Source organism: Dasypus novemcinctus, chromosome 20, assembly GCF_030445035.2.
Source record: "Dasypus novemcinctus isolate mDasNov1 chromosome 20, mDasNov1.1.hap2, whole genome shotgun sequence".
Lineage (NCBI taxonomy): Eukaryota > Metazoa > Chordata > Mammalia > Cingulata > Dasypodidae > Dasypus > Dasypus novemcinctus.
This window is the reverse complement of record NC_080692.1, coordinates 48,807,439-48,832,546: the sequence shown is the minus strand read 5'-3', so window position 1 is coordinate 48,832,546 and position 25,108 is coordinate 48,807,439. Positions and strand designations below refer to the sequence as shown.

General features: G+C 45.7%; 1 protein-coding gene across 8 annotated transcripts in view; it reads right to left on the bottom strand.

The window, feature by feature from the left end:
• Window positions 1-25,108, bottom strand: part of BMAL2 (basic helix-loop-helix ARNT like 2) — a 72,083-nt gene that overhangs the window by 44,547 nt on the left and 2,428 nt on the right. For 4 of the 8 annotated variants that reach the window (XR_011646682.1, XM_058282935.1, XM_058282937.1 and 1 more), the window contains exon 2: window positions 70-220. The exons of 1 other annotated variant lie outside the window; for it this stretch is intronic. Coding sequence is in view for 3 of the 7 variants with exons in the window: in XM_058282935.1 (XP_058138918.1) it covers window positions 70-220 (151 nt within the window). In the remaining 4 variants the exon portion in view is untranslated. Of the gene's footprint in view, window positions 1-69; window positions 221-4,608; window positions 4,790-17,822; window positions 17,949-25,108 lie in introns of all 8 variants that reach the window. 3 more of the 8 variants (XM_071210220.1, XM_071210222.1, XM_071210221.1) reach the window with 3 other exon arrangements.

The following is a 25,108-nucleotide window of genomic DNA, read 5'->3' as shown; positions in this document are numbered from 1 at the left end:
CAATAATTAATGATTTGAAAAGTAGTCTTTCCCTTCTCCTGAGAGTCAAAGGTGTCAGGAGGCACTTACTGGGAAGGGTCTGAATGGCTTCCTTTGCGTTTCCTTGGAAACTCTGCCACGCGGGAGCCGAGGGACCCCCGAGCTGCTGGTTTTGTCCCTGGGCTCGTGTGACCGGAAACCACAGAAGCGATGCGCCAGTTCCCTTCGACCACGACTTTCTCTAGGAGAGATGAAGCACAAGAAGACGTCTCTCTTACACATTAACTTTCACTCTACACACAGCCCACAGCGCTCATGTTTAACGACTCCCCTATCCTGCTACTTTACAGAATAACCACTGAGAACCACCTGGCACAGAATGAAAGGAGGGATGGAGGGGAAACCCTCGATTTCACCAATTTTACTATTTTGAGATATTCCCTTGTAAACATTTTCTATACTTAGGTAGTGTAAATCATACTGTACACTCTGCTTCATTTACTTAGCACTTGACCTAACTTTCTAGCATTTTACAAATTCTTCACAAACAATGTTAATGCTGCATAGGATGCCACTATATAGAAGTGCCACAGATGGTTAATCACTCTTCTAGTAGTAGAACTTTGTTTTTCACCCTCACAAATACGTATTTTGAAACACAAGCTTTTTACCTACTTCTTATGTCTCTTGGTTAGTCTCCCAGAAATGGAATAACAAGGTCAAGGAACACGAATAGTTTTAACCTTGAATACGTTTTGCTAAACAGTGAAGGCCTCTTTGTCTGAAGTGGTTTGTTCACTGTCTATAAAACATAAAACCCGGAAACAGAAATGACCTAATCCAAACCTGTGCCTCTTTGAAAAACTGTACTTCTCAGATCACAGTGGGTGTAACTATTTTCAATTCATTTGTACTAATAACATATCATGAAACTATAAAAGCAAAAACTGACAGAACTATAAGGAGAATGCATCATACATGTAGAGATATCTAAAGTATTACTTAGGGAAACGGACTTTGGCCCAGTGGTTAGGGCGTCCGTCTACCACATGGGAGGCCCGCGGTTCAAGCCCCGGGCCTCCTTGACCCGTGTGGAGCTGGCCCATGCGCAGTGCTGATGCGCGCAAGGAGTGCCGTGCCACACAGGGGTGTCCCCCGCGTAGGGGAGCCCCACGCGCAAGGAGTGCACCCATAAGGAGAGCCACCCAGCGCGAAGAAGGGAGCAGCCTGCTGAGGAATGGCGCCGCCCACACTTTCCGTGCCGCTGACGACAACAGAAGCGGACAAAGAAACAAGACGCAGCAAAAAGACAGAAAACAGACAACGGGGGGAGGGGAGGGGAATTAAATAAATAAAAATAAATCTTTAAAAAAATAAAAAAATAAAAAAATAAAGTATTACTTAGAAGGAAATTTTAACCCAATATGTTTAAAAGAAGAACACTTGATTTTAATAAGCTACTCACTTATCTTAAGGAATTAGAAAAAGATCAGCAAAACAAATCTAAAGAAGTAAAAGAAAGGAAATCAGAAAAATAAAATCAGAAAAAAGGAAATACAAAACCAACATACAAAGGAGCAGATTAAAAAAAGCCAAACACTGGTAAATTCCAAAAGATTAGAACTCTGATAACCCTCTGTTACGCTTTTTCAAGAAATAAAGAAGGTGCAAATAAATAATGAAAATGGGGTCATACCTTCAGATGCTGTAGTGATTAAAACAAAGTCTCATGAATGACATTATGTTAAATATTTGAAATTGTAGATGGAAGAAAAATCCCTTAAAAATTTTAACTTACAAAGTCTGAAGCAAGAAGAAATAAAATTTTGAGTATTTCTATAGTCTTTCTTTACAAACTATTCCAGTATATTGAAACAGACAGAATACCAAAGCCCCCAATTCTTTTTTATGGGGCTTATAAAACTTAGATATTAAAAACTGGTGATAATACAATAAAGAAAAATCATAGGCTAATCTGTGCATCTTATTCATGATTAAAGATCCAATAATCTGTAAGAAAATATTATCAAATGAAATTCAGGAATGTATAAAAAGAACATTCTATTAATCTCTCAGATAGCTTCAGCCCAATAATCAAGATTGGTTTAATATTAGTAAATCAATTGGTATAACTTACCACAATTACAGACTGATAGAAAATACATGATCATTTCAATATGTACAGAAAATGTATTTGGAAAAATTAACCATTTTTCATAAAAATTGCTTACCAGAATAGAAATATTAAGGGATTTTCTTAATATGAAAGGGTAGTTATGAACACCTCTAGCAAACATCATATTGAAAATATTCCCTTTAAGACAAGAAACAAGCTTTACCACCACATTTTTCAACACTATATTAGAAGACTTGTTCAGTGGAATAGTAAGAAATAGGTTTAAGAACTGAAAAGGAAGAAAATATTTTGTTATTAATACTGGGAAATAAAACGTTACATAAAATCAATTGCATTTCTACTTACTAGTACCAAACAGTAAGAAAACAAAACATTAAAAGATATAATTTATATTAAATCCCAAAAATATAGAGTACCCAAAGACTAAATTGAATTCTAGACTAGAATAAATTGAAATTATAAAATTTTATTTAAATAATGGATCCAAATAAATGGAGAGACATGCCATGTTTCGAGGTACGGAAATAAAATGGAGATTTTTTTGGTCTCCAAATCTAGTGAGCACCACATATTTTTGATTCTCAAAACAACCAAATGAGGTTTGCAGAAAATTATCTCACTCTTAAAGAAACAGGCTCAGATGTGTTCAATGACTCATCCAAAATAACATGCCTCTCTCGTTAACTGTTAAAATAAGAAATGGACTAGTTTTAGGCAATTGGAATAATAGTCTTCTTCTCACCAAATCAAAAACTGAAGCTTTAAAGGCCTCTGTTTTTCTTTTGCTTAACAGATGGGGAGCATTACCCCTAATTAGCTGTGCTCCATCAAGTGTGGCTGTGTTAGAAGGGGACTAAAACGTGGGGCTTTCTGAAAGCAAAAGGAAAACGGGGTTAGTGGGACTAATTAGTTCTGGATGAAGGGATCTGTTGAATCGCAACAATTCACCCTTCATGTAGTAGATTTTTGTTAGGAGGTGACTCATTTTTTTTTTTTTTTTTTTAATTTTTTTATTTTTTATTGACTTTGTAATAATATTACATTAAAAATATATATGTGAGGTCCCATTCAACCCCACCCCCCCACCCCCCCTCTCCCCCCCCCCCAACAACACTCGTTCCCATCATCATGACACATCCATTGGATTTGGTAAGTACATCTTTGGGCACCTCTGCACCTCATATACATTGGTTCACATCATGGCCCATACTCTCCTCTATTCCATCAAGTGGGCCCTGTGAGGATTTACAATGTCCGGTGATTACCTCTGAAGCACCATCCAGGGCAGCTCCATGTCCCGAAGACGCCTCCACCTCTCATCTCTTCCTGCCTTTCCCCATACCCTTTGTCCATTATGTCCACTTTTCCCAATCCAATGCCACCTCTTCTATGTGGACACTGGATTGGTTGTGTCCATTGCACCTTTATGTCAAGAGGAGGCTCAGATTCCACCTGGATGCTGGATGCAATCCTCCCATTTTCAGTTGTAATCACTCTAGGCTCCATGGTGTGGTGGTTGGAGGTGACTCATTTTTAACCTTCCAGTTTACTTTCACCTTCCACATATATTATTAATTTAGAAGATGAAACCATGTTTAAATTTAGCTTTGCTTTTATAGAATTCATTTTGGAAGGGCATGTTTTAATATTTTGATATTGTATTTCTTTGCCAAATTGGGTCACTTCTAAAAGGTAAGCATAATATGTGTTATTTAACAGTTCATAAAATAATTAAGAATTTAGACTGAACGAACATCATGGGGCTATCTTTTGCAGAGGAAGATTTGTGTTTTTATTTAAAATGAGATTAGCATTAAATCTCACTCTACTCCAATGCATCTCCCTGGTGATGGTAATCGATGTAGCAATATTTTAAAGATCTACTCTTTGGTATTAATTCTTTAAGAGTAAAAATAAATTGAGGGGAAAGAGCAGCTGCTTGGCAGTCATAAGCAGGAGAGGCCAAGTAGCCTCATGTTTACAATGGGCTTCAAATTTAGTACCTGACAATATGCCCTGAAGAGAATACACACATACATACACACGCACACTCAGAGAAGAGCAATAGCAGGATGGAAAATCACATTTTTCATATAGCTTAAAACTTTTGTCCTATTACCATCTTCATGGCCAGTAGCATGCTACATACTAACATTTAAATAAAATTTTATTTCTTGTTAATTTCTGTTTTTCTTAAAAACAATCATTTTTGAAGAGTTCCAGGAAGATGCTATCAGAGTATGCAAGCAGGGCTCAACTCTCTCACAAACGCAAAGGAGAAAGGGCCAAAAGCTGTCCGAGGGACCTGCTTTGGGGCTCAGCAGGCCAAGGCGGTGCTGTACACTTCCCAGGAGGGTGAGGGACCAGAGACAAAGAAGTGAAACAGCAAACGTGAGTTATGAAAACCCTGCGGCACTGAGAAAGGCAACCCTCCCCATCCTCAAGACATTACACCTCACTGTCGCCTACAGAGAAGGAAAGAGATGACTTACTCCCTATCTGCTGTTACAAGAGAAGGCAGAGGGTGAGTCGGAGGGCTTCTCTTCAGTGAATTTGGACAGCAGAGCCCACTTTGAATCTCAGCTGTGGCCAGACCAGAAACACAGGAAAGCAGAGTTTGAATGAAACACTTCTGTGGAAAGGTGCCCGGACAACTGCCATCTGCTGGCCAGTCTGGAAATTGCAAGGAGAAAAACTGCTTTTAGGTCTCTCTTTAGTCCACCCCTGGGAGAAAATCCCTGGCTGGATTCTGATAAGTTGGGCAATTTCAAAGACTTAGAATAAGTTGAGAGGAGTGGATGTAGCTCAAGCGGTTGAGTGCCTGCTTCCCAAATAAGAGGTCCTGGGTTCGATCCCCCCGGGTACCTCCTAAAAACAAAACAACAAACAAACCAGAAAACCAACTCAGAAGAGCTAATGTAGGTCAGGGGTTGAGCTCTGCATTCCCACATATGAGGTCGCGGGTTCAATCCCCAGCCTCAGTACCTAAAAAAAAAAACACATGGGGTTAAAAAAAAAAAGAAGTTGAACCAAAAATCCAAGAAGAGCTGTGAAAAAAAAAACACTAGGCAAGAGAGAAAAATTGACCATCAGAGTACATTCACCAACATGTTCAGATGCCTAGACATGAGCATAAAACAAGAAACAGGAAGAGATGACCCAGCCAAAGGAACAAACCAAATACCCTCATGAGATACAGGACTTAAGACAACAAATCAATGATAATCACACAAATCTTCTAAATCCATTTAAAAAATTGAAGGAAAATATGGCTAAAGAGATAAATGATACTAAGAAGACAGTGAGCATAAAGAACAATTTGAAACCTACAAAGAAAAGCAACAGAGCTTATAGGAAAGAAAGACATGATGGATGAGATTAAAAATACACGAGAGGCACATAACAGTAGATTTGAATTGCTTGAAGACAGAATTAATGATTTTGAGGACAGAACATCTGAACTGGAAAAGACAGGAGAACAGAAAGAGGATCAGAGCCTCAGGGAATTGAATGACAACATGAAACGCACAAACATACACATTACTGGTATCCCAGAATGGAAAAGATGCCCTGTTCCATTCTTGAGGAAATAATAACTGAAAACATTCCAACCCTTATGAAAGTCATAAATAACAATATCCAAAAAGGACCATGAACCCAAACAGAATAAACATGAAGAGACTTACTCCAATATACCTACTATTCAGAATGATAACTAGCAGAGAGAAAGAGAGAATCCTGAAAGCAGCAAGAGAAAAGCAAAGCATCACATACAAGGGAAACTCAATAAGATTAAGTACCAACCTCTCATTAAAAACCATGGAGGGAAGTGGACTTGGCTCAATGGATAGAGCATCTGCCTACTACATGGGAGGTCCACGGTTCAAACTCAGGACCTCCTTGACCTGTGTGGAGCTGGCCCACGCACAGTGCTGATGTGCACAAGGAGTGCCGGGCCATGCAGGGGTGTCCCCTGCATAGGGGAGCCCCACGCGCAAGGAGTGTGCCTGGTAAGGAGAGCCACCCAGTGTGAAAGAAAGTGCAGCCTGCCCAGGAGTGGCGCTGCACACACAGAGAACTGATGCAGCAAGATGACGCAACAAAAAAAAGACACAGATTCCCATGCCACTGACAAGAATAGAAACAGATACAGAAAAACACACAGCGAATGGACACAGAGAGCAGACAACTTGGGGGAAGGGGGATAAATAAATAAATCTTTAAAAATAAATAAATAATAAAAACCATGGAGGAAACAAACAGAAAGCCAAAAAACATGGGGGGCGGGGAAGTAGATGTAGCTCAAGTGACTGAGCTCCCACCTACCACATGAGAGTTCCCTGTTTTGGTTTTTGGTGTCTCCTGAAGAAGACAGAGAGCTGGCACGATGGGCAGGTGCAGAAAGCTGACACAACAAGATGATGTAACAAAAAAGACAAGAAAAACATAAGAGACACAACAAAAGCAGGGAGCAGAGGTTCCCGGTGCTTCCTAAAGAAGACAGCTGACACAAAGTGCAGGTGTGGTAAACTGACACAACAAGATGACACGACACAAGGGGACTAAAACATAATGAGAGACACAACAAGAGCAGGGAGCAGAGGTGGCTCAAGCAATTATGCACTTCCTTCCTACATCAGAGGTCCTGGGTTCAGCTTCCCTTGCCTCCTAAAGAAACACAGAAGACAAACAGACTCAGCAAGTGTAAATAAGGAATGGGTAGGGAGAAATAAATAAATAAATAAATCTTAAAAAACAAACAAACATGGAGGTGAGAAGAAAGTGGCATGATGTATTTAGGTACTGAAAGAGACCAACTGCCAGTAAAGAATTCTGTTTTCGTCAAAACTGTCCTTCAGAAATGAGGGTGAGGGGAGTGGGTGTACTTCAGTGGTTGAGCGCCTGCTTCCCATGTAAGAGGTCCTGGGTTAGATCCCTAATACATTAAAAAAAAAAAGAGGGTGAAGTTAAAGACTTCACAGACAAAAACTGAGAGAGTATGTTATCAAAAGACCAGAAGTACAAGGAAAAAACAAGGGGGGGAAACTTGGAGAAGAGTATAGAAATGAAGATTATTAAGAAAGGTAAATTAAAGGGCAAAAAGACAGATAATAGTAAGATATGACAATAGAAAGCCAAGGACAAAATGGATGAAGTAAGTAATGCCTTCACAGTAGTAATACTGAATGTTAATAGACTGAACTCTCCAATCAAAAGACACAGACTGATAGAATGGATAAAGAAAGATGTGCCATCTATCTGCCACTACAAGAGACTCATCTTAGACAACTAGGTCGAAAGTGAAAGGTTGGAAAAAAGATATTTCATGAAATAGTAATCAAAATAGAGCTGCAATAGCAATACTAATATTGGATAAAATAGATTTTAAATGTGAAATTGTTTTAAGGGATGAAAAAGGTCATTATATATCAGTAAAAGGAGCGATTCACCAATATGAATAATAAATATTTATGCACCTAACCTGAGTGCCCCAAGATACACTGGCAAAACTGAAAGGAGAAATAGATGTCTCTACAGAAATAGCTGGGAGACTCCAATACACTACTCTCAGTATTGGACAGAACATCTGGAAAGGGGACAAATAAAGAAACAGAGAATTTGAATAATATGGTAAATGAACTAGACCTAACAGACATCCATAGAGCATGGTACCCCAAAACTGCAGGATATACATTCTTTTGAAGTGCTCATGGATCCTTCTCCAGGACAGACCATATGCTGTGTCACAAAACAGGTATCATATTTTAAAAGACTGAAATTATACAAAACACTTTCTCTGGATCATAACAGAATGAAGTTGGAAATCAATAATGGATGGAAAAAGGGAGAATTCATAAATATAGAGATTAAACAACATACTCAAATAATCAATCGATCAAAAATAAACTGCAAGAGAACTCAGTAAATACCTTGAGACGAATGAAAGTGAGAAAACCATTATCAAAACATATGGGACACCACAAAGGCAGTGCTGAAGGGGAAATTTACAGTCCTCAATGCTTACTCATTAAAAAAGAAAGTGCTAAAATTGAAGATCTAACTACACACCTGAAAGAACTAGAAAAAGAACTAATCCCAAACCAATTCAAAGGAAAGAAATAGTAAAGATTAGAGCAGAAATAAATGAAATACAGAACAACAAAAAACAATAGAGAGAATCAACAAAACCAGAAGTTTTTCTTCAAGAAGACCAACAAAATCGACAAGCCCTTAGCTTAACTGTCAAAGAAAAAAAGAAGATGCAAATAAATAAAATCAGAAATGAGAGAGGGGACATTACCACTGACCCCACAGAAATAAGAGACATTCTAAGAGGATTCTATGAATAACTGTACACCAAAAAACTAGACAATGTGGATGAGATGAACACATTTCTAGAAACACACAAACCACCTACACTGACCTTAGAAGAACTAGAAGACCTCAACAAACCAACCACAAAGTGAAGAGACTGAAAAAGTCATCAAAAGACCTCTCAAAGATGAAAAGCCTGGGATCAGAGGGCTTGACAGTGAATTCTACCAATCATTCAAAGACAATCTAATACCAATCTTGCTCAAGCACTTCCAAAAAATTGAATAGGAAAGAATGCTACCAAACTCATTCTATAAAGTCAACATCACCCTAATACCAAAACCAGACAAAGATACTACAAAAAAAGAAAATTACATTCCAATATCCCTAATGAATATAGATGCAAAAATTCTCAAGAAAAAACTTCAAATACGAATCCAAAAGCACATTAAAGAAATTATATAGCATGCTTAAGTGGGTGTTATCTCAGGTATGCAAGGGTGATTCAACACAAGAAAATCAATTAGTGAAATAAACTGCATTGATAAATGAAGAAGAAAAATCACATGATCCTCTTGACTGATGCAGAAAAGACATCTGGCAAAACACAGCATCCTTTCTTGATTAAAACACTCCAAAAGATACGAATAGAAGGAAGCTTTCTCAATTTGGTAAAGTGCATATACGAAAAACCTACAGGTAGCATCATACTCAACAGTGAAAGACTGAAAGCTTTCCCACTGAGATCAGGAACAAGACAAGGATGCCCACTGTCACCATTACTATTCAACACTGTGCTAAAAATTCTAGGTAGAGCAATTAAACTAGATAAAGAAATAAAAGACACCCAAATAGGAAAGGAAGAAGTAAAACTTTCACTATTTGCTGGTGATATGATCCTGTATCTATAAAATCCTGAAAAGTCCACAATAAAGCTAAGAGAATTAATAGAGGAGTTCAGGACAGTGGCTGGATACAAGATTTCTTCCCTCTCCCCCACCCTGCTGTTTTTGCTGTCTGTGTCCATTTGTTGCATGATCTTCTATATTTTTTTCTCTTTTTTTGTCTTCTCTTCTTGTTTTTCTCTTCTAGGATTCACTGGGATTCGATCCTGGGGACCTCTGATGTGGAGAGGGATTCCCTGTCACCTGCACCACCCCAGTTCCTGGTCTCTGCTGTGCCTCACCTTGACTCTCCCCTTCGTTTTCTTTCTTCCTGCATCATCTTCTTGCTGAGTGACTCACTTGCACAGGCACTGGCTCTCCATGTAGGCACTCAGCTATGGTGTAGGCATGCTTTTTTTTTTTTAAGCAGGAGGCCCCAGGGATTGAACCCAGGTCCTCCCATATAGTAAATGGAAGGCCCAATCACTTGAGTCACATCCACTTCCCTGGATACAAGATTAATACACAAAAATCAATAGCATTCCTATACACTACTGGTGTACAATCTGAGGAGGAAATCAGAAAAAAATTCCACTTATATTAGCAACTAAAATAATCAAATGTTTAGGAATAAACGTAACCAAGGACATAAGGACCTATATTCAGAAAACTAGAAAACATTGCTAAAAGAAACTGAAGACTTCAATAAATGGAAGGAAATTCCGTGTTCATGGATTAGAAGACTGAATATCATTAAGATGTCAATCCTACCCAAACTGACTTACAGATTCAATGCAATCCCAATGAAAATCCCAATAGCCTTTATCTGCAGAAATGGAAAAGCCAATTATCAAATTTATTTGGAAGGGTAGCCCCAAAGAGCCAAAAATGAAAAGAAGAAAAAAGTTGCAAGACTCTCACTTTCTGACTGTAAAGCATATTACTTAGCTACAGTGGTAAAAAAGCAGCATGGTATGGACATAAAGACAGACAGATTGACCAATAGAACCAAAACGAGAACTCAGAAATAGACCCTCACACCTACAGTCAAGTGATTTTTGACAAAGCTGTCAAGCCCTCCCAGCTCAGCCAGAACAGTCTCTTCAACAAATCGTCTGGGAGAACTGGGTATACAGAAGAAAGAGGACTCTTCTACAAAAGTTACACACCTTACACAAAAACTAACTCAAAATGCATCAAGGACCTAAATATATTAATAATAATGACAACCATAAAACTCCTAGAAGAAAATGTAGGAAAACATCTTCAAGATCTTATGCCATATATACTCATAGTGGAAACAATTAAAAACAACAGCTGGGGGGGTACTGGGCTCCTGGCTGGGGGGGTCACTGTTGTGGGCCCTGGGAGAGCAGCGGCAATCCTCCAGGTGCAACAGCAAGAACCAGGAAGGAAGGAGGGCCCAACAGTGGGCTCTTGATACTAATGGCTACACTTTTGAGCCTATGCACCTGCAATAAGAACAAGGCCTAGAGTAGCATTGTGCCTGGGGGTTTCCTCCTGACAGCCTTCATGTTACTCAAATGTGGCCACTCTCACAGCCAAACTCAGCGTGTAGATGTGATGCATTCCCCCCAGCGTGGGAAACGACACCCGGGGATGAGCCTCCCTGGCACCGAGGGATCACTACCACATACCAGCTGAAGAAGCAACTAGAAAATGACCTTGAATTAAAGATTCAATGCGGAACAGCAGAATATACCTGTCTACATATAATAACATGACTTTGGGAAGCGGTTTGACCTAATGTAAGGGGGAAATGGAAAGGAGAAATGAGATTATAAGGCTGTGAGTCTCTAAAAAAGAGTCTGGAGGTTGTCAGAAGGAATACCCCTATGTACAACTGAACAGAGTCTAAGAGACAGATAAGGTAGATACAACCCCAGGTATTGGTTCTTTTGAGGGATAAAGAGACCCACGGGTTCTACGGTCATGGCAGAAGGGGTTCACTGCCATGACAGATGGCCCTTCTTTGGAGCTGGTGTTTCTGCGTGATGGAAATGGACTCAGAGGGGATCTCTTTTCACAAGACTTGCATGCTACTTTATTGGAATTGTAGTTGGTGCTCAGTTTAAGATATATGTAGGGGATTTGAATCTCTGGACTGATAATATGACACCCAGGCCCAGAGCCTCAACAGACTTCAGCTCCTACACTTTGACTTATTGGATTTACTCCACTCAGCTAACATGGAGTTGAAGAAGGTCAACCACCACAACATGGAGCCTAGAGTGTCTACAACTAGAAGTGGGAAGAGTGCATCCAGTACCCATGTGGAATCTAAGCCCTCACTTGACATAGGTGTGCAATGGACACAACCAATCCAATGTCCACAGAGAAAATGTGAAATGGGTGTGGGAACGGTAGCCATGGGGGCTGCTGGGTGTGGGGAACGGGAGGAAGAGATGAGATGTGGAGGCGTTTTCGGGACGTGGAGTTGTCCTGGATAGTGCTTCACGGACAATTACGGGACACTGTAGATCCCCCCAGGGCCCACTGGATGGAATGTGAGAGAGTCTGGGCTATGATGTGGACCATTGACTATGGGGTGCAGTGATGCTCAGAGATGAACTTACCAGGTGCAATGGATGTATCACGATGATGGGAGAGAGTGTTGCTGTGGGGGGAGTGGGGGGCGGGGGCGGTGGGGTTGAATGGGACCTCATATATTTTTTTAATGTAATTAAAAAAATAAATAAATAAATAAATATTTAAAAAAAAAAAAAAAAAAAGATCTTATGGCAAGTGGCAGTTTCTTAAACCTTACACCCAAAGCACAAGCAACAAAAGAAAAAATAGATAAATGGGACCTCCTCAAAATTAAACAGTTTTGCACCTCAAAGGACTTTGTCAAAAAAGAAAAGGCAGCCGGCTCAATGGGAGAAAGTATTTGGCAATCACATACCAGGTAAGGGTTTAATATCCATGAGGTATAAAAAGATCATACAATGCAACAATAAAAAGACAAACTATCCAATTAACAAATGGGCAAAAGACTTGAAAACACAATTGTCCAAAGAAGAAATATTAATACAAATGGTGAAGAAGCACATGAAAAAATGTTCAACATCACTAGCGATTACAGAAATGCAAATCAAAACTACAATGAGATATCATTTCACACCATTTCACACCTACTGGATGGCCACCATTAAAGTTGGAAAACTGTAAATGTTGGTGAGGAGGTAGAGAGTTAGGAATGCTTAGAGTCACTGTTGGTGAATGTAGAGCAGTACAGCTACTGTGGAAGACTGTCTGGCAGTTCCTACGCAAGTTGAACAGACTTGCCATGGGACCTGGCAATACCACGCTATATACCCAGAACTGAGAGCAGAGACACGAACAGACACCCGCACACCAATGTTCATAACAGTATTATCCACAACTGCCAAAAGTTGGAAAAAACCCAGGTGTCCATCAACTGATGAATGGATAAACCAATTGTGGTATATACATGTATATACACAAGATGGAATAGTATGCAACAATAAGAAGAAATGTCGTGAAACATGTAACAACATGGACAAACCCGGAGAACATTATAGGGAGTGAAGCAAACCAGACACAAAAGGACAAATACTGTATGACTGTCCTATCATGTATTAAATATATTATGTAACTCATAGTTAAAAATTAGAATATAGGTCTCCAGGAAATAGAACGAAGGTGGAGAGTGGAAAGCTGAGGGTTCAACTGTGCAGAACTGGTTAAAAGGTTGTAAGTCTTTGGAAATGAATGGAAATGGTGAGAGCACATGGAGGTATTTGTGACTAGCAGAGCTATTACATGGGAATGACCATGGTTGAAAGGGAACGCCTGAGAACATTTACATAACTAGAAGGAAAGCTAGGAAATGTAACATGGGTCTGTAAAAGATAGTGAAACCTCATGTAAAATACCAGTATGGGTGATATTGCATATACAAAGACTACTTTTACAAAATATAAATACAAATAAACTGGAGAGAAGGAAACAATAGCACCTATATACAGCAGGGGAAGCATACAGAGATTGAGAGGCGATGAGTTCTTGATTTTTTGTCTGTTTTTGTTTTTTATTATAATTATTGCGATAATGAAAATGCTCTAATAATGACTTAAGTGATGGATGCACAACTATGTAATTACATCAAATACCATCCACTTTGGATGGACTGATACTTTATTAGTATGTAGCAAAAAAAACTTATTTGTTTAAAAATGGTCATTTGTTCAACATAAACATTTAAACTCATTCATTATGAATGTGGCCTTTAATTCTTAACTTCTGAGAGTCTACCCAGGAAATCTTCTTAGTCCCGTCTGTCAAACTAGAAACTTATTTTGGACAGGTAATTTAGTACATCTGAGCCTGTTTCCTTAAGAGAAAGGTAATTTCCTGAAAGCGTCATTTGGTTGTTTTGAGAATCCAATAAGTTAATGTATTGGATTCATCTCTTTAACCCCAGTAAATTGCACAATACCTTCTATTTGGTTATCTAATAAACGCTTGAGACTACAAAATAAAAACAGACCCTTCTGTCATGATTCCTATCTTGTGCCTCATTTGCTTTTCTTTTTTAAAAAATGGGGAATGTGCTATTTTTTCATTAAGCTATTTATTTATCCTCCATAAACACAAAACAGCTTCACGTGTATATCTTTTCAGATTCTGACAACAGTCCTGTACAAGGATCCTGTGCCGTGACGACCCGAGTGAAAGAGGTCAGCAGAAGGCCCCGACGCGTGGGCGCGGCACCTCCCGCCACGCGCCCTGGGTGCTGCACCTCGTCATGCCCACAGCAAGGGCGGCGGGACAGCGCAGCCTCTGTGCCTCCAGGCGAGAGCGTGCGCCCAGCCGCCCACCCCCGCGGGGCTGGACTCGGGGCCTCTGGCGCGGCGTCGGGGAGGCGAGGCCGGGGCGGTCCTGGGCCTCTGGCCCGAGTCGCTGTGCACGGAGGACAGAGGGCGGCCACGCGGAAGGAGGCCTCGGAGGCAGGAGAGGCGGCCGAGGCCGAGGCTGGCGCTGGCGCTCCGAGGCCTGGGGCTAGGCCCACGGAGCAGCTCGGAGCCCGGGCGGCAGGCGAGGCCCCCCGTGCGCCCCGACGCCCCCCGCAGCACTGGGCCAGACGGCACCTGTTGGTGGGGCCTTGAGTGGGACGCTTCCTGGCTCCAGAACTGAAACCTTCCAACCTCATCAACTCCAAATATAAACGGTAACACAGCTCTGGTACACCGCCCCGGCGCCTTAGCTAGCAAACCAGGCCGCCCCACGCGCCCACGTCCCGCGGAGCGCGCCCCCCCCCTCCGCCGCCCCACCCCTCCTCCACAGCCGCCCCTCCACTGCCCCCCCCCCCGCCGCCCCCCCTCCGCCGCCCTCTCTTCTCCCCCGCCGGCCCCTCTCCACCTCCGCCCCCTCTTCTCCACCGCCGCCTCCTCTCTACCCTGTTCCTCCACTGAAGGTAGTAGATGGCTGGCGAGAAGGCACCACACGGCGCGGGCCTGGGCAGCCGGAAGAAGCATTCGAGAACGACGAGCAATGACTGTTTTCTGGTTTGTGCTGAAGCAGGACAAGGGAACCCAAACACGGTTTCCCGCACTGACGCATTCCTTGAGATTCTTTGCCACGTGGGCAGCACCGACAGGCACCATCAAATCCGAGGCCGTCCACAGACGGTATCATGTACGAGCTAGGAAGAAGCTTTCGCTCATAGGGGTTTAAGATATTCTATAATTTCCTGGTACTTACTAAGAGTCTAATTTAGGTGGAGAAATACCTAAACGGTTTAAGGTTTTAGTACCTGCCCCTCAATATACTTACAGCCTGTATATGTTTGCACACAGACACACAGAGTGAACACAAAATCAAAGAGCTAGATCCAAGTCCAAGCTCCACGCACAGAGGAAAGGACACACAATTCTGCTTTGGAGAGAGGGAGTAGCATTTGAAAGTGTTTTTGGCAAAGAAAACACATAGAAGGAAATGCAGGATTTGTTCCCAAGTGTTTGTTGCCTGAGTGGCCCTCAGGGAAGGCAGGGGTGAGAGGGGAAGAGGCTCACGATTTCCTCTTCTAGCGAGGGTGAAAGCTGCACAGCCCTCCAGGCAGCCATTCGAAACGGTATCAAGTAACATAGGATGTTGAAATCCTGTGACCCAGGAACTCTGTCTCTGAACTTACCTAAAATGATTAAAGACGTAAATACTTTCCTACATGAACATTTCAACAGAGTACGCCTTAGGACAACCTAAACAGCAAAAAGCAAGGGAAGAGCCGAAAACTTAGAAGGCACTTGTGGAATGGACACTATAGTCTTTAAATGCCTATTTCCAAATAATTCATGAAAATATTAAAAAGGAAAAATACATAACTAAAAATATGTACATTTTGAACCCAATCCTATAACCTTAAAAAGAGATATATAATCTATATGAAAACATGTGTGAGTATATTTAAAAACAGGAAGTAACAAATATATACCATGGTGTTAACACAAGTAATTTCAGGACATGAAATGATTTTAGATGACTTTTTTGTTCTTCTTTATATTTTTGTTTTACAAATTTTCTAACTATATGTGTGACCTTTTTTTCATTACTTTTTTTTTGTCTTTATTTTTTTAATGTTACATTCAAAAACTATGAGGTCCCCATATACCCCACCATCCCCCTATGTGGACTTTTTTAATTCAGGAAAAATAAGTATGTCAAAAATTTTGTTATTCACAAGTCTTGGCATTTCTTTCAAAGAAAAAAATCCCCATCACTATGCAAGCTCTTCTCATAGTGTTTTCTAAACCCAAGGACCAAATACTGACTGCTGATGCTGTGAACTCTGTGTCACTCAAGATCAAAACACACACGCTTTTCCTGGGAGGTCTCAGTGTTTTTCTGAAGAGAAGCGACAGAGTTTCTAATCGCATGCACAAGGCTGGGACTGGCCCTCGTCCTGCACCATGTGTGAAGAGAGCTTCCGGCAACACCCCTGACGGACTGGTTTCTACACAGTCTCCTCTCGAGGTGCCTGCCTGCAAGGCCTCGGGGCTGAGACCTCCTTGATGGCACCGCAGGCAGCTGGCAGCACTGGTAGGGGCTGCCTGAATGTGGCACCAGACACCCGGGGAGGGCTCTGTGGGTGCAGGAGCCCGGGCCTGCACCTGCTTCCAGGGGCGTGGCGGGGGGCCCTGCCCACCGCTGCGGGCTGGGTGGGCTTCACCGAGGAGTGGAGAGGAGAGAGGCTCCCGGCCCTGTGGGCTGGATAAACCAGCAGGAGCCAGCACGAGCTCCAGCTCCCCAACAAGAATGCCAAGCCCATTCCGCACCCCGTGGGGCGCTCACCCTGCCTGACCATGGGGCGACCGGCACGAGGTAACACCGCGTCCTGGTGCTCCCCTAAAACACCATGCACGGCGAGCGCACCTTAGTCAGGTGCTCCTAAGACACCAGTGGCGAGCGCACCTTCATCCAAATGCCCCCTAAGACGCCGAGCGCGGCAAGCACACCTTAGCCAGGTGCTCCCTAAGACACTGCACAGGGCGAGCACACCTCAGTCAAATGCTCCCTAAGACATTTTAAAAACCTGGGTAAATATTCACAACATATGTGACTGAGAAACGGGTTGATATTCTTTATAAACACCTTGTTATTAATCCAAACACCACTGGAAAAAGATGGACAAAGGACATGAACAGATAATGTAAAAAGAATACATATTGTTAAAACTTAGGAAAATAAATGTCCCACCTTATTACAAATAACAGAAATGGTCATTAAAAGAATGAGAGTCTCATTTGTCTATAAAATTGGAAAAGATGGAAAACACCAGGCGTGACTGGGGCTCAGGGAAACTGATCTCTCACAGAATGGTGGTGTGGTGCAGAAGTCTAGAGGAGACGCGGGCCTTTCCTGAGAATGTCCTGAATATTCGTTATTATACAACGGCATTAGCTATTTTGTAGGAGGCACCAGGGATTGAGCCCAGGACCTTGTACACGGGAAGCAGGCACCCAACCACTGAGTCATATCCACTCCCCAATGAGAGTTCATTTTCTTGTTTGCTTGGTTTTTTTTCTTCATTTTTTTAAAAGGAGGTATCGGGGATGGAACCTAGGACATCGTACACAGGAGGCAGGAACTCAACCACTTGAGCAACATCCGCTCCCCTTTTAATTTATCTATTTTGCTGTCACACCACACAGCTGATCCCTTCACTTATATGTGAGGACTGGAGCTGATACAACAGATGGTCTAGCGTTAAGTTCTTTTTCCAAGAGAAAATCAGTTCCACAGTGACTAAGACACTTGCCCTTGACCCTCCGACCAGACCGTGGTGGGGGAGGGAGCAGGTCTCTGGACCCCCAAGTCCGGCTCCCCTGGAGGTCACCCAAGCCTGTCCTCTACAGCCTGCTGTGAAGCCACATCCTCACCATTTCTCTCATCTACGTTTTCTTTTCTCTTTACACTTAAGCACTGAACATTTTTTTCCTGTTAAGTGTAATCGTCTTACTCACTCTCACAGCATCTTTTTTGGATTCAGATTACATCTAACACATCGGCTAAGCCTCCCGCGATGACGCCATCTGCAAAAGTGACCAGCTTGACATTGACTTCTTCAAACCAAATGATGGACCAGCATGCTGAACAAAAAAAGCCAAAGAGAGAAAGCAGGGAATTTACTCACTGTGGCCCACGATGACCCAGGCAGAGTGAGAGGCCAAGCCAGTGTCACGGAGGATGGCAAACGGGGACACTAGGGAAACAGGAAGGGTCAGACTGGGCTCAGTCGCTGAGCAGACGGGAAGGTGGAGCCAGGAGGGGTGGGAGGAAGTGGGGAGGAGGGCGGCCAGCAAGGCCGGGTGTCAGGCTCGGGGATTAGGCTGGGCGAGCTGCGCCAGCCCCGGGTGGGGCAGGGTTTAAATGAGCCGGAGAGGATCCGGTTACCCCTCCCTCCTACCTGCAAGGGAGGGCCAGGGATTTCCCAACTAGCTCAGTGCAGAGGCAGTCATTCGAGAGCGAGCGGGAGGGGCCGTGCATTTGCTTGTGCTGCCCCCGCTGGCCTGAGAACGGGCAGGTGCCTGGTCCACAGAAGGCTCTTGACACCTGTCCTCCAGGGCATAGCGACCAGGGTAGGCCTGACGCCTAAACCTCAGGTGCTCTCAAAAATCCCTTGTCCAGGTCGTAGCCCAGCCAGGTGGAAGGCACGCGGCAGCGACACAGCTAGCCTCGATCCCGGTCCAGTTGGCCACCCTGGCGACCACTCTGCGCGTAGCCTTCACTGAGCACCGGTGCTGGACCAGACACGGTGCTGCAGGTCAGGATACGAGATGACCAGAGAAAGAGACCGTCCTTTCCTCCCGGAGCTTAAAACTCACAGCCCCTCAGGAGTCCTGGGCCTCAGTTAGGCACCAGCCGAAGGCCCGAGTGCGGCCAGGGCAGGGAAGTGGGGAAGGCAACAGTCCTGCGCAATGGCATCCTTTGTGCGTAGCAACGAATAAAATCTAGTGAATAACCTTGAAGCTGTGAGGTCCACGGCCCAGTCATTTGCCTGCACTACACTCAAGGTCAAAGGTGTTATCAAAGCATTGGATTTATCTCCTGCTTTACCAGCATTTGAAGATTGTCTCGAAAGTGCATCCTCCAAAACTGTGACACCAACTAGAGCCGCGGTCTGAGAAGACACCATAGGAGTAAATCTCTTCGGCATCGATGCACAGCAGCCACGCAACCACAGGATGCCAGAAACACGAGTAAATGTGGAAGTAGAATTTGAAAGCAAAGCAGCAATATTAATTGGCACATTCTGGAGATGCAATAAAGTGGAAATAAGGAGGAAGATAAATCAGGGAGAGAAAGCGGAAATAAATGGGAAGGTGAATCAGGTTTTATGAGCTAGGAAGATGAGAATCATGCTGAGAGGTTTCCTATGGGACAAGTTTGGGCAAATGGTGCAGGGTAAAGCTGAAAACAGTCACTGAGTTCTGTAGACTGTAACAGTGGCCATGGTTGGTACTTACTCACCCACTGTTTCTCACCTGATGGAGTGGCTCAGTGGAGGACTTTCTTGGCTAATTTTTAATTACGTGATTAAACTATAGCTACGATTGCATTTTAAATATTTGGCTTGATATGGAAAAAAAATAAACCAGGTTTGCTATTAAAGATAAAAAAACTGATATAAAATATTTGAAGGGAAGCAGATTTGGCCCAATGGCTAGGGCATCCGCCTACCACATGGGAGGTCCGTGGTTCAAACCCCGGGCCTCCTTGACCCGTGTGGAGCTGGCCCATGCGCAGTGGTGAGGCGCGCAAGGAGTGCCCTGCCATGCAGGGGTGTCCCTGCTTAGGGGAGCCCCACGCGCAAGGAGTGCGCCCCGTAAGGAGAGCTGCCCAGCACGAAAGAAAGTGCAGCCTGCCCAGGAATGGCGCCGCACACATGGAGAGCTGACACAAGATGACACAACAAAAAGAAACACAGATTCCTGTGGCGCTGACGACAACAGAAGCGGACAAAGAAGAACACACAGCGAATGGACACAGAGAGCAAGGGGGTCGGGCGGGGGGATTAAAAAAATAAAAAAAAAATTTGAAGAAAATCCTAGAAAGATAGTATCTGCAATAAATGACTAATAGGAGAGAAAAGGAACCCAAAGATGCATTTTGTCCAGTTCCCACACTCGCCCTATTGTGTGGACATCACAGTTTAAAAAAAAGTGAAAGACACAGACCTTTTTTGGGAAACAGTTCTCGTGCATGCCCCACCCTCAATCACTACAAAAACCGAAGACACGGAACACTGCGCGGGAACTCCCCAGAACGCGAGGAAGGGGCCTTTTGGCGAGGGCACTGGCATCCCAGGGACCGCGCGGCGCACGCTGTGCCTGGGCTCGCGGGCCTTTACCTCCGGGGACAGCAGACGCGCCCGCCCGGCAGCTCAGGCCTCCGCGGGGCCGGAGGAAAAAGCGGAGACAGACGGTGAGAAGACGGCAAGGCCAGGGCCCCGCTGGCAATGCAAGCGCTGCGGCCACCCTGCCGCCCAGGGGAGCGGCCGCCACGCCGGCCGCACGGGCTGACCACCGCTGCCCCCCAGCACAAGTAAACCACCTGCCCCGAGCCTCAGCGCCCAGCGCGCTTCACACGCCTGGCTGCGCATCCAACCCTGGGTGCCCCGCGGACCCGCCCCCGGCCTGTGGGCCCTCCCCCGGCCGCCCCCCGCGTGGACCCTGCCCCGGCCGCCCCGCGTGGACCCTCCCCCGGCAGCCCTGCATACCCTCCCCCGGCTGTTCCGCAGACCCTCCGCCGGCCGCCCGCGGACCCTCCCCTGGCTGCCCCGTGGAAGTCACGATCCCCTTCAGCCTGTGAGGAAACCCAGGCTGGGAGATGTCGAGCCACCTGCTGGGTGTCAGCGCGGCCAGGGGCGGCCCCAGCGGCTCAAGCACGCACCCAGGTGTGGCCGCGGAGGCCCTCAGCAGATGCGACAGCGTCCCTGCACCCGACCGCGGAGGGCTCTCCCCGCGCCCCCGGAGGCCGGAGCCGGCGGCTGGGGCTCCAGGCGCAGCGCAGGCGGGGGGGGGGGGGGGGGGAGGGTAGAGCCCCTGCGGAAGCGGCTCCCCCCCCCCAGCGCCGCCGGCCCCGCCCGCCCCCACGGAGGCCGCCCGGGGCGGCGTCCGCACGTCCTGAGGGAAACCTCCCCACGGCCGCCTGGGTTCTGCTTCTCTGGTTGAACCATGACTCATACGTTTGCCAAAAACCACACAGGTCCTCTGCGAGAGGGCTCAGATTCCCTCACAGCCGAATATGCCAGCGCCCCACGAAAAAGAAGGACCCCTGTGGACTGCCGGAAGCGGGCCGAGGCAGGCGTGGAGGGGCGCCACCCCGCCAGGCCTCAGAGCGGGAGGCCTCGCCGTGACCCCGGGCCGCTCTGACGCTCGCCAGACAAGCGCGGCCTGGGGCGCGGCCGCCTCTCAGGATCTCGGTTTCCTCACCTGAAATGTGGGATTAGTCAGACCTGATTTTTTTAGAATGACTCTGCTGGAACGTACCCAGCTTGGAGGAAATACTTGATAAGGGCTGGGCATGAAGCTGGGAGAACGGCGGGAGACGCCCGAGAAATGGGGCGGGGGCGGCGGAAACACCCGCGGGGACTACAGGGAAGTGGAGGCGTGAGAGCCGCTGGACACAGAGCGGAGCCCGAGTGGCCAGCCCTGAGGGGTGCTCCTGACCCGGGGTGCTCCTGACCCTGACCGCTCCAGGAAAAGCACGTCAGAGGCACCGCAAACGAAAAGACGGCAGCTCATCAGAATTTCAGTTCCACGCTGAAACAGAAGAGTCCCCTAACTTGTCCCTCGCCTGATGGATCTCCATGCAAAAGAAGAACACGAGGCTCAAAATTTTTAACATCAGGTCTTCCCAAAAGGCACAAAAATGTATTTAGATTGGGAGGGTCCATACCCACATCAGCGCTGGAAAATAAAACTCGAAATACAGCTCTTGCAGGTTATGAGTAGTGGAAGAGGCAATACACACTTTATCATGATTAATGCTAATCAGGCATGACTGGATATGCCAGCTCGACACTAAAAGAACTTATAAAAGGGAAGTGGATTTGGCTCACCTGATAGGGCATCTGCCTACCATATGGGAGGGTCCAGGGTTCAAACCCAGGGCCTCCTGACCCATGTGATGAGCTGGCCCATGTGCAGTGCTGATGCACGCAAGGAGTGCCCTGCCACGCAGGGGTGTCCCCGCATAGGGGTGCCCCCACGCGCAAGGAGTGCGCCCCGTAAGGAGAGCCACCCCATGTGAAAAAAAAGCACAGCCCACCCAGGAATGGCGCCGCACACATGGAGAGCTGACGCAGCAAGATGACGCAACAAAAAGAAACACTGATTCCCAGTGCCACTGAGGGTGTAAGCGGGCACAGAAGAACACGCAGCAAGTTGACACAGAGAGCAGATGGCGGTGGGGAAGGGGAGAGAAATAAATAAAAGAAATCATTAAAAAAAATAAAAAGAACTTATGAAAGATGTCTGATCCCTGACCCTAAGGGATCAACAAGATCAGACACCTTCAGGTTAACTTTGGGGAAAAAATTAATCAGTGTTCATAAAAATATATGTGTCTCTTCACTGGATGGTGATTATTCTAGAAAGAGGAAAGCATCGGCACTACAACAGACAAGAGTTAAATTCTATAAACTGAAACATCAAATGAATTTTTAAAGTAATAAAATTCACTGGGGGAGCGGATGTAGCTCAGTGGCTGAGAAACTGCTTCCCAGGGTTGATCCCTGGTACCTCTTTTAAAACAAACGAATAGCAAAACCCCAACGTGACACTCCAGGCACATAAGGACATTGTAACGATGAGCAGAATCTAAAGCTGCTTTCACGCACTTTCTAGAGGAAGAGCTAACAAAAAACGCCTTTTAAAACTAGCTTTGATAAATAATTTGCCTCACGTGCCTTCTGAAACTTGAGGTGTGAATTTGAATCTCCCTAAGGTCAGGCTGCTTTGCTTATTAACCACTTGTCCCTGGGGTAGATATGAAAGGAACTGCTAAGCGAGCGTGCTAGCATTTTATGAACTCAAGGTGAGAACTAAAGAAAAGAACATTGTCCTAAAGAAGCCACTGGCATCATAATCCATGGAAAACTGAGTTTGGTCTCTCTTTTCTAGGTCAGTGTGGTTGCCCGGGTGACTCGCTACAAAAGAGATGGCCAAGGAAGAGCACCATATTGCTCGTCTCCATGGATGTGTAGGCACAGCCGACCTTTGGGAACTGGGTAATTCTGGAAGGAAACACAATTCTCCAACTGGGGAGCTGTTACGTGTTCAGGGAAGTAACTGCAGAGTTGGACAGTGTGTTCAATGTGCCAATCAAAACTTTTCTCTGGACCTTTGAAAGAACAATTATTAATCGTCACTATCTTGTATTTGGACATCTAATGACACCTACTCTAAAGTGTTCAATAAATTTCAATTCTATCTATACCGATCTTTTAAAATCTGAATTTCTGTAACTTACACTATGGCTTTGTAACTATCTAGACAGAACAAGTTATCCTCCCCATAGTCTCTTCTCCTAAGAAAAAGAGGAATAATGATGAGGCTTGGCAGAGCTTCTGTTTATAAGTGACTTCCGAGCCCGAGGTCCCTGCATCGTATCTAAATCAAAACACTCCTAGCATCCTCTGAAGGCATCCCACCGAGGTGGCCCCCGAGTGCGCGTCTCCCTCTAGCGCGTGCTCAGGCACACAGGCACCAGAGTCCTGTCCACACACCTGCACTGAGGGTTCCTGCGCGGTCCAGTCGGAGGCTCCCTCCGGCTCTGCCTTTCCTGAAAGCACACCTGGAGCGCGTCCCAGAGGGCGGGTACACCAGCGCGGGGACCGACACTCTACCTGCAGCCGGCGTCGTGTTGAGCGGACTCTGCAAGTCCCGTCACGGCTTCTCAGGGGATGGGGATGGGAAGGCAAGAAGTAGAACTTGCGAGGCTCTTCAGAAGAACACCAAATGGATTGAGAGAGAAAAGCTGCTGCTTTTTCGGGAAAGAATAGCAGCTGGAAGGGACAAAGAAGAGACCCAGCTGGTATTGGGGTGAGTGAGGGCCGGGGGGACACTGGCAGCCAACCTGCGGCAAGCGGGAGCTCTGCTTCCAGGGCTCCTTCCTGCTGAAATTGGCTTTCAAGGTGGTGTAAGAGCTCTGTCGTCACCCAGGACCAAAAGGCTAGTGCAGGTATCTTTCCACCTGCCTGTAAGCCAGGCCTGTGTTAAATGTCCATGTGCAGCAGAGCAAGGGGATGCCCTGGCACACTGAGCAATGCAACCCGGGCAGCCCACGGCTTCCTTTTCCACGATTCCTATCCAAAACCAGCTTTCCTCCAAGCAGATAAACCTTCTTCCACTCCATGCCTGTTCTCCTTCCTGAAAGACCCTCTTCTCTGCCTATTTAAGAGTCACCACTGAAATTGGCACCCTTCGGAAAGCCTTCTGGCTCCCTCCGCATCACCTCTGGGAGAGGACGCTCACTCCTAGCAGCCAGCCTGCGTACTGACCCTGTTCCAGCTGGGACTGCAATACCTGGGCTGCGTGTCTCTCCTGGCCCATCGACCTCACAGCTCCGTACCCTCCTCTTGCTTTATCCCCGCCTCCGTGTGTGCCTGGCACAGGAGCAGGTGCTGCATTAAAGGGCTACTTGGTGAAAGAGCCAGCCCCGTCCACACCCCAAACCAACTGTGGTTCATTCAAATCAACAAGCCTTTCCTAAACCCTGACGAGGCGCGAGGAAGCAGCCGTGCACAGGGGAGCAGAGCCAGCCTGACTGCGGGAGGTGCCGCAGCACAGGCCACATGCAGAGCGTCTGGCCAGCAGGACACACGTCCTTACAGACGCACAAATTACAAGGAGGAAACAGAAGCATCTTTCTGACTCGGAGGGGCTTCTGAAAAGGTTTATTATGAAGGTCAGATTTCCCTCAACAGTTTCGATCACGATCTCACGGAATTCCTCCCACAAGCCTGCGAGTTGGGTGGTTTTACCCCCATTTTATAGGTAAGGAAATGGGGGCTCAGAAGTGAGGCACCTTGGCCAGGGCCACGGAACAAGTAAGTGACGCAGCCGCCACCCCAGTCCGCACTGCCTGTTCAGAGCCCACCCGTGTTCCCACATCAGGCCTCCTCCTCCACTGCGGTACAAAGACGTGACAGAGCGCGCGGCCACGCTTCCTGCAGGTGGGGGGCCAGCGCGGGGCAGCGGCGGCCTGAGCCAAGGCCAAGGCCGGCGCAGGGAAAGCGCAGCCA